We start from the raw sequence: 10,256 nt of genomic DNA, 5'->3' as shown, positions 1-10,256 counted from the left end.
GCAACGTACACCTTCAAGGTGGAAGGGGACAGCCTCCCTTCCAACCTCTCCTGCAGGAAGGAAGCACTGATCCGACTGCGCATCTCTGGGGGTCTTCGCGTCGGGAAATGTTATGACATACAACGAGAGTGCAGACCACCTTGGCGGTTGAATCTACAGTTGCCGTGCTGTCTGTCTGAACTAACACGTGCTTGCCCTGGATCAACGGCCGGAACCTCCGCAGGGCGAGCAGAATTGTCAACAACTCGAGGCAGTTGATGTGCCAATGCAGTCGCGGGCCCGTCCAGAGGCCGGCAGCTGCATGCCCGTTGCAAACAGCGCCCCTGCCTGTTTTGGAGGCGTCCGTCATGACCACGACACACCTGGAGACCAGTTCTAGGGGAACACCTGCCCGTAGAAACGAGAGGTCGGTCCAAGGGCTGAAAAGATGGCGACAGACCACGTGATGACCACGCGATGTGTCCCACGGCACCATGCCCATCTTGGGACTCGAGTCTGAAGCCAGTGCTGAAGCGGTCTCATATGCATCAACCCGAGTGGGGTGGCCACCGCTGAGGATGCCATATGCCCCAGGAGCCTCTGAAAAATTTCAGTGGAAACGCTGTTTTCTGTTTGAACGCCTTCAAACAGACCAACACCGACTGGGCATGCTCGTTCATGAGGCGCGCTGTCAAAGAGACTGAGTCCAACTCCAATCCAAGAAAAGAGATGCTCTGAACCGGAGGAGCTTGCTCTTTTCCCAGTTGACCCGAAGCCTTAGTCGGCTGAGGTGTGAGAGCACCAAGTCCCTGTGTGCGCACAACATGTCCCGAGAGTGAGCTAAGATTAGCCAGTCATCGAGGTAGTTGAGAATGCGAATGCCCACCTCCCTTAGCGGGGCAAGGGCTGCTTCTGCGACCTTCGTGAAGATGCGAGGAGACAGGAGTCAGACATGCACAGCTAATCCAGGTACAAGGAAAAAATTATAAGAGGTTAAAAGTACTTTTCTCAGTTGTGTCCAAATCTTCATTGAATTATTGTTAGAAATTATGCATTAATACAGATTTGATGCTGCTGTGTTTTGACTCAGAAGCAGATCTGTAATTAAAATTTTACTTAACTGTTAATTAATTGCTTGTTATGATTTCTATGCCGATAAATCCACCACACAGGAACAAACTGAATTGCTTATTTTCACTTATTTTGGTAAGGCAAGCGGCTTATTTTGGGCTTGTTTTTCCATACCATGTTGCTAATTGTCTTGCGAGATCTGGCAACACTGCAACTGGTAATTTCACCCACCCCTTAGTGCAGAGAACTGTCATTTTAAAAGAACGTTATTAACCATACTTTTGTTTTGTTCTAACCGGTAACCTTTTGGAAAGGAGGCTGCAGAACTTCTGAAACGGAACGAAAAAAAAAAAAAAAACAGTTTTTGCTCAGAACAAACCAAAATGAAAAACATTTAGTTTTTAGTCCCTGCTTGTCACAGTGTCCTAGAAATGTGGAGTTTAGCACAAGATGATGAAACGCTCCAAAAGCATCTGATGCATGATTACAGACCAACTAAATAGCACTGATGGAACTGAGGAAAAAAGAGTCCTGTAAAAACAGCTACCTTGAACAGATTGACAAACTGAATTATAAAACTGATTGCTGTGCACTGCAGACCAGTCGTAGATTTATGTTCAATGATATGGAAATAAAACAAACAATATTTTGACTTCTAAAGCCACCTTTTCTATTGTCTATTCAATTACTCGTTTGCTACAGTAATGTAATGTATTTGAATTTTTGGAATCATAATTAAACATGAATCCTTTTAATATATTCAATTATAATTTAATTATTTAATAAAATGTTTTATATATTATATATAATAATTGAGATGCTCATTGCTTTTGTGCCATATTAATATGTTCTGATTGCATCTAATAACTATGTATTTATAAGTATTGTTCCCTTAAATAGCTTCAAAGTAGTTTGCTACTCTTTTTGTTAATAGCTTGTAGTGCTAAATACTTTTTTAATGTTAAGCTTTATTGTGGTTTAACTACTTTAACTTTTCAAGCTACATGCTACACATAATTTACTGTTTCAAAATATCTTGCCAACACTGCATACAATCATGGCAACAAAATACATTCTCTAAGAATCAGTAACAAAAATAGAAATAGAAGAATGATTGTTAATTTGTAAAACAAAAATGAAAAAAAAAAATGCTTTAACCATATAAAAAGCAAGGCAGGTAGACCTTTACTATCAACTGCTTTAATGGAAGAACAGAAACATGCAGTATGCTTGCACATATGTTCTCTCTCTCTCTCTCTCTCTGTGTGTGTGTGTGTGTGTTTGTGTGTATTTGTGCACATGTGCACTTCTATCTGAAAAGAAAAAAAAAGTTGTGTTTTCTCCCTCTGGAAGAGTCGATCACAGAACTTAATTACTTACACATGTGGTGGATTTTCAAGCGTTTAAAAATGTTCCTTTCTCCAAAAATAATGTGGGGGGGGGTTACTCTGACAGAAGTTCCAAATAAATATGTTCTTACAACTATGGGCTCTCTGTCTCTCCTCTGTCAAAATCTCGGAGGGGTCAAAGATCAAGTCAAGAGGATCAGACCAATTGGACACAGGCTTCTTGTCTCAAAAGTGGGGGAACACTGCAGCTGACCTGTAGAGAAACTCCCTGCTCTGGATCAAAGCCTATGAAAAGTTTCATTTTAAAATCCAGAGCCAAAGACCTGTTGGTTACGCTTTCTTAATGTCGACCATCCTCCCCTGGCACTCAGACCCCACCCTCCATGGTTTGTTGACATATTTCCAAGGTTTCAGAGAGTAAATATGAACCATTTGTGCTATGAACAAAAGGGAATTTCTCTGGTTACCATTCCAACCCCTTTTTTTTGGCACAAGATAAAGTGTTCCAGGGAGAGTCATACACAGTTACATCTCTCTTTTAGCGGGCAAGTGTGGAGCTGCTTTAAATTGAGGGTAACAGGAGATGAGATTAAGTGTGGGACGTGGGGAGAGTTTAAGAGATCGACTAATTTAACAGGGCATGTTAATGACAACAGGCAATGACAACTGATTCTTAGGCTCCATTAAAGGAATAGAAATGATAAATAAATTGTAATTATCTACTCACCCTTATGTAGTGCCAAACCAGTATGCTTTTGTTTTTCTATGGAACATAATTGGAGAAATTTTGAAGAATCTTTACACATCTATTTTCTGCACAATCAAGGTTTCTGTCAAGATTCAAAAAGGACAAAAATACCATACATGTACCATAAAAGTAGTCCATATGATTCAGAATATTTGGCTTCTGAAGATTAGGAATATAGCCATATAGACTACTTTCATGGTGCTTTTTTAGCTTGACAGACATTATATAGTCACTATAGACTATTGTTGAATGCAAACAGAAAATGTGAAGATTCCTAAAAAAAATTCTTTCTGATTTCCTGATAGTTCCTCGTACACAAAAATGAAATAAAATAAAAATATAATGGCATACGGGTTTGGAACGACATTAAGGTCAATTATGTAATAAAAAAATAAAAAGTCAATTATGACAACATTTTCATTTTTGGCTTAACTATTCCTTTATATAGCCATCCAGTACACTAAGTTTCTTGGTTGTATTATATATCATTAAATTTTTTTATTTTTTATTTATTTATTTTTTTCTATTTTGGAGCAGAATAAGGCAAAAGAGAAAAAGAAAACAGCTATAAAGAGTGAAAAAGGGCCTGAAGTACGGCCAAAATAGAAAGATCAGAGTAACATTTAATGAGCTTTTCTCTTTGACCAGCACTTAAGGTTTCATAACTGTTCCACTTACAGATACTAAACAACAGGTTGAAAGTCATAGCTGTTTACCACTTTGTTCACAACATTGATCAGTGGTAACTGAGAGCAGTCTGTTTTATTTATTTATTTATTTTATGTTGTTCCCTGGCTTGCCCCTTTTACAACTGTTCTCAAACATCTGGTCTCCACAAACTTCACTCCCTGGACCTAATTCCTTTTCTTTTTTTCTTTTTCTTTTTTTTTTATGTTCCTTGAACTATAAAAAAGAAGAAAAAGGATTCACAAATCCTTGAAACTCTGGATCATTTTGGGGTGTAGATATGCTTTGATGTGAATTCTTCTCTTACAGTTCTTAACCTTTCATATCCTGGTTAAACGTATTAGTGTAACCAATGAACTAAGCTCCAGTTTTAATTTCTTTACTTTAAAGGCAACTCAGAGGATAGTCTAACACAAATATTTTCAGCATTCACACACATCAAGCAGTGAAATGAAGTAAACATAGTCCCCCATATTTCTTAGGTGTGTCACAGGATCATGATAATTTCATAATATCACTGAAGATAGTCCATATGGACTGAAATGTTTGCTTATTTTTTCTTTTTCCTTTTTTTGTGCACATTCACTTTTTCGTTTTTTGTACACTTTTTTGTTTGGTCACCATGTATATTAAATATCTTCAGTTAAATGTCCCTCTGATTGGATCTTAGACTTCAAATCTCATTCTTTTTTTGTCTAAATTGGTTTGGTTTGTGGATTCTATTAAATTTTTTTTATGTAATATATACTATACTAATATAATATATGCACTAATATATATGGTTTAATATAGTATATGTCATTGACAAATAAGCTTGTCCAAGGTGATACAAATCTGAAATATTTTAAAAATCTGGTTTAAAAGTATCAAGTTTGTAGACATGCAATCTTTGAGTTCATGTTATTTTTACAAATTGTTTAACAACATTTAAAGCATTTTCTACAAAAAAAAAAAAAAAAAGATTTAAAAGGTTTAAAAATGTCATGTGGTGCAACCATCAAGTAAAAGGTATTAAAATAGTTTCCTTGCACCTTGAATACATGAGTGTACACAACTTCATCATTGATTTAAAAAAATTCAAGGTGAATTCTTTTTTTTTTTTTTTTTTTTTTTTTAATAATTTATTTTTAAGTCAAGAATATCAAGAATTTGTCCCATGGTTAAACCAAATGACCTGAACCACATGTGCCTTTTCATTAAAATGTCAAAATATTGATATTTAATGATATAACAAAATAATTATATGTTTTTAAATCTTCACACTTCTTCTTGTGGGTCTAAAGAAATCTTCTCTGTTTTATGATTTTTGTCACAACAACAAAATTTTTGTTGCACCACATGACTTTGGTTTTGTGGAAAAAAGGTTTTTAAATATTAATCAAAATACAATTTTCACTGCATTTTTTAAAAGAAATAATGATAAAAGATTGTTCAGTACAACTCAATAAATTTTTTTTTTTTTTTTTTTTTTTTGAGAATTTTAATGAGACTTTGAGTCTCCAGAAAAAATATGAAAATAAATTTGAACTCAGTAATTGAAAACATGATCATCATGGAAGAGGTGTATTCAAGTAACTGTTTTAAGTGAATTGAATTTGTGATGTATTTTTGAATTATTTATTAGAATTATTTATACATTTGCATCACGTCACTGACCCATTTATACATACATACATATATATATATACATACACACACACACACACACACACACACACAAAATCAATGAGCACTTTATTAGGAACACCTGTACTTATTAATGCAATTATCTATTCAGCCAATCCTGTGGCAGCAGTGCAGTGCATAAAATCTTTCAGATATGGGTCAGGAGCTTCAGTTAATGTTCACATCAACCATCAGAATGGGAAAAAAAAAAAGTGATGTCAGTGATTTCAACAATTGCATGATTGTTGGTGCCAGACAGGTTGGTTTGAGTATTTCTGTAAGTGCTGATCTACTGGAATTTTCATGCACAGCAGTTTCTAGAGTTTACTCAGAATGGTGCCAAAAAATATGCAGTTAGCAGCAATTCTGCGGACGGGAAAGCCTTGTTGATGAGAGAGGTCAACGGAGAATGGCCAGACTGGTTTGAGCTGACGAAAAGGCTACAGTAACTCACATATCTACTCTGTACAATTGTAGTGAGCAGAATAGCATCTCAGAATGCATAACACGTCAGACCTTGAGGCAGATGGGCTACAACAGCAGAAGACCACGTCTGGCAATTTATTAGGACCATAGAATTTCTAATAAAGTGCTCAGTGAGTGTATGTGTGTATATATATATATATATATGGAAAAGATGTGTTTTTACTCATTTTTTAAAAACAGAGAGTGAGTCAGCTTCACGGATGGAGTTGGGAAGGTCATTCCACCAATGTGGTACGATGAAGCTGAAAGTCCGGGAAAGTGTTTTGGTGCCTCTTTGTGTTGGTATAACAAGGCGACGTTCCTTAGCCGACCGCAGGCTTCTAGTGGGCGCGTAGCTCTACATAAATGATTTTAGGTATGCTGGAGCAGACCCAGTGACTGTTCTATATGCCAGCATCAGAGCCTTGAATTTGATACGTGCATCAACCGGCAGCCAGTGGAGAGAGATGAGGAGTGGTGTAACATGCGCTCTCTGTGGTTCATTAAAGACTAGACATGCTGCTGCATTCTGGATCATTTGCAGGGGTCTAATTGCACATTCAGGGAGGCCTGCAATGAGAACGTTACAGTAGTCCAGTCTAGTTATGACAAGTGACTGGACAAGCAGTTGTGTGGCAAGTTCAGAGAGGAAGGTGTTTGACAGGGAGTGGTGCTGAGAATGTATTGCTGATGGTTGTAACCTTATTAGTAAAAAATGTGGCGAAGACATCTGCTGTCAGTGATGTGTCAGGTGGTGGAGGGGAAGGGCACAGAAGTGTGTTGAATGTTCTAAACAAGCTGCGAGTGTCTGTGGTGCTGTTGATCTTGTTCTGGTAATAGGAGGTTTTTGCAGATTTAATGTTATCTGAAAAAGTTGCAAGCAGAGACTGATATTTACCTAGATCTGCTGGATCTTTAGATTTCCGCCATCTCCTCTCCTGCCCTGAGGTCAGTCCGACGTTCACGAAGGACATCAGACAGCCAGGGGCTGGGTGGTGTAGTATGTGCTGGCCTAGAGGAGATGGGGCAGATGTTGTCTAGACAGGTTGTTAAAGTAGAGCTTAATGTGTCTGTGGCAGTGTTTACATCAAGCATGGAAAATACATTTAGTGTGGGAAGAGAGGTAGAGACAGCAATGGAAAGGTGTGAGGGTGAAAGAGAACGGAGGTTACGGCGAAAGGAAACCAAAGGTGGAGTCTGTTTTAATGTAGATGGGAGAGTCATTTTGAATTGAGCAAAGTAGTGATCAGAGACATGTAGAGGAGTAACAAGAATATTTGAGTTGGTACAGTTACGTGTAAAAATGAAGTCCAGCTGGTTGCCCGGTCTGTGAGTTGCTGTGGTGTGTACTCTTTCCAAGTCAAATGAGGCCAGACGAGAATTCAGTTCAATGGCCCAGGGCTGGTCTTGGTGTATGTTGAAATCACCAAGAACCACAAGTGGCCTACCGCCCTCCGGCAAAGAGGACAGCAGGACATCCAACTCCTCAAGAAAGTTTGTCAGGTCACCTGGAGGGCGATAGATGACAACAACATGGATTTTTGTGGGTTGCATTGTAGTAATAGCATGGAATTCAAAACTAGTATTGTTACATAGTGAAGAGTATGGTGAAAAAGTCCAGTTGTTATGAATGAGCAAACCTGTTCCCCCACCCCTACCGGTGTGTCGAGGGGTGTGAGAGAAGGAGAAGTTGTTGGAGAGAGCAGCAGGTGTTGCTGTATCCTTTGGACGTATCCATGTTTCTGTCAGTGCCAGGATGCTGAGGGTGGACTGTGTGGTAAAGGCTGGAATGAAATCAGGTTTGTTTACAGCTGACTGGCAGTTCCAGAGTCCCAATGAGAAAGAGAATGGAGCAGGTGCTGAAGTGCAAAGTGGCCGTAGGTTGTGTGGGTTGCGTTTGGTGTTGCATCGATATCGTGTAAACGGTCTGTAACAGATAACAGGGATGTGCTTGAAGGCATATGTTACTCGTGAAGTAGACATGTTAGTATGTGGAAGGAAAAAAAAGAAAAGTGATAAAAGTAAAAGATACTTAAGTGCTATGGTGAGTGGCGCCTTGTCTGTGTCCTTGCTCAGTGGACTTCCACAGGTAGACTCGCTGGTCTTTACACAAGTAGGTCTTCACACGAGGAGGGCTTTACACGAGGGCTGCTGCTTCTGCGTCAGCATTCAAGTCAAATATATACACGATGTTAAGAGCCGTTCAGTGAAAAAAAGCAGGACACGCCTTAATGCTACTTAGCACAACAAAGCTAGTCACGTGGACAACCGAAACTAAGGGTTGCACGAGGTGACAAACGTGGGAACAAATGCAACTTCAGTACACCGCAAATAAATTATGCCGCAATAAATAATACTCTAAAGCAAGTGAAGCACAGTTTATAGACACTAAAAACAACAATAGTTTTACACACACACTGGACAACCAATTCTAAATCTAGCAGTGAATACCCTGGGACAAGTCAAAACAATATAGCACACACACACACCAACACACATTTAAGCGACAGTTCAAGACAGTAAATGAACAGCACAAGTCTAGCAATGAATACCACTCACAACAAAGTAAAACAATGAAAATAAACACACTTACACACAACTGCAGGCTCCTGTAGATAGATCGCTTCTTAGATGAAGACTGAATAAGGCAGTCTTCATCTAATTCTTCTCCGTTACTGGCTCTTGGTTGTAGCCAAGAGCAAGGTCCACTATGGTGATCTACCTAGCACCAGAGAGAGCATCTAAGGACTCCACAATCCTTGGCAAGGGCAATGCATCCTTCCTTGTCTTACTGCTTAGTTGCCAATGATCAACACACATATGCAGGCTACCATCCTTTTTCTTCACCAAGACAATGGTAGATGCATAGGGGCTGCTACTTTCTCATATAACCTGCATTTCTAACAGCTGATTAATATGGGCCTACACAGCATCATATTCTGATGGAGGGATGCACCAATAATGCTGCCTGTCTGGCACCTCGTCGACTAAAGGAATATCATGTGAGTTCAGAGACCATAAAATAATACTTGCATCACAGGGCCCTTACCTGACTCTGTTCCTCAATAAAAAGTGTATACAAGTCATCTTAATTTACCATCTCCTGTACAGAGCTAGTAGCTATTTGGGAGGTAACTGTGGCCTGCACATTTGACAGGAGTTCCTTGATAAATAGCGGTAAATTCACAACAGGTACTGAACTAATAGTACCAAGAAGTTTGTGGGTAAAGTTCAAAACCAACAAGGCCTACACTGACTACGGGCAGTGGCAGGTACAAATTTTATTGTGCCACCCGGGACACAAAAGCGCCTACCCCACAAACCCTTACTCGACCTGAGTAATTTAAGGGGGGAACTTGAACTTGATGCCATTTCTGCAGAGCTTTTTGCCAGGGGTTAGGGGCTTCCAGCACTAAAGCTACTTTAAAGAGTTCTGGCACATGCTGATCAAACAGTTCATTATAACACTCGAATGATGTTCATGCCTAAAACACTTGAAACCAGAGGGGAGGTACCTGGGAAATCCTTAACAATAAGCACCCCCCATTTAGGTATCATTTTATCCTCTACATCCAGCTCTAGATAGCCTATGTTATGAATAGCTATGCCATTGACGGCTTTAAGCTGCAGCCAACGAAACAAGTGAAGATTTTCTTGACCCCAAGTTTAAAAATTCTGCAGAAAGAAACTTTTGGCTATGGTAGACAGTAGTCTCACTGAAAAGAAACTAATACACCCCCTTCACTGACAGAAATGTGGGGACAGGGAGATAACAGGGGAGCCATATTTTCTACACCCTGAAAGACAGCATCTGAGCCAAATACAAACCCTTCTAAACTGTAGCTCTGAAGAACCTAATTCTCTAGTTTTCCTGAAAGGTGACAGAAGGCTGGTGTCTTGAAATGGAAGGCTGAGAGGAATGTGATGAGTAAAAACTAACAACTATTAAAATAAAATAAAAAAATAACAAAGAAAATGAATCCTATTTTTAAAACCATTTAGATTTTTGCCATTGCACATATTACAACAAATGAATACTGTTTGCCCCACCAACCAGTCTTTTAAGGTGACCACATTACTCAGCGCAATTATCCTGCAGAAATGCTGGCTGCATGCCTAGTGCACTGTGTCATCTCCAGAGACATGCAGTTTAGTATACCAGCTAAAGCATACAAACCCACACACACTCTCCGGAGGTGTGAGGGCTGAAGAGCTGGAGACATGTGCAATTATCCTGACACCCTGTTCACACTTGACTGAGCAGCCTGAAGTAGGCAGTCATGACAGAGGAA

At 39.3% G+C, this 10,256-nt stretch overlaps 1 protein-coding gene across 4 annotated transcripts; it reads right to left on the bottom strand.

Annotated features, from left to right (window-relative positions):
• Positions 1-5,395: 5,395 nt before the first annotated feature.
• Positions 5,396-9,986, bottom strand: LOC127431163 (uncharacterized). Of its 4 annotated transcripts, none has more exons than XM_051681466.1 (3): positions 7,260-9,986; positions 6,863-6,976; positions 5,396-6,534 (listed from the first exon to the last, which is right to left on the bottom strand). In XM_051681466.1, the coding sequence occupies exons 1-3, from the start codon at positions 7,945-7,947 to the stop codon at positions 6,323-6,325; spliced, it is 1,014 nt and encodes a 337-aa protein (XP_051537426.1). In that variant the 5' UTR covers positions 7,948-9,986; the 3' UTR covers positions 5,396-6,322. The 4 variants fall into 4 exon arrangements, with proteins under 4 accessions (XP_051537426.1, XP_051537435.1, XP_051537443.1 ...); XM_051681475.1 differs by having other exon boundaries at positions 6,863-7,472; positions 7,605-9,986; XM_051681483.1 differs by having other exon boundaries at positions 6,863-7,472; positions 7,623-9,986.
• Between the last annotated feature and the right edge of the window lie 270 nt (positions 9,987-10,256).

The sequence above is a fragment of the Myxocyprinus asiaticus genome, chromosome 3, assembly GCF_019703515.2.
Source record: "Myxocyprinus asiaticus isolate MX2 ecotype Aquarium Trade chromosome 3, UBuf_Myxa_2, whole genome shotgun sequence".
NCBI classification, from domain to species: domain Eukaryota; kingdom Metazoa; phylum Chordata; class Actinopteri; order Cypriniformes; family Catostomidae; genus Myxocyprinus; species Myxocyprinus asiaticus.
This window is presented reverse-complemented; position numbering and strand designations above follow the sequence as displayed.

What these genes read in the sequence shown, in the direction of transcription:
- LOC127431163 (XM_051681455.1), bottom strand. Translation starts at nt 7,947, where the DNA reads ATGTCTACTTCACGAGTAACATATGCCTTCAAGCACATCCCTGTTATC.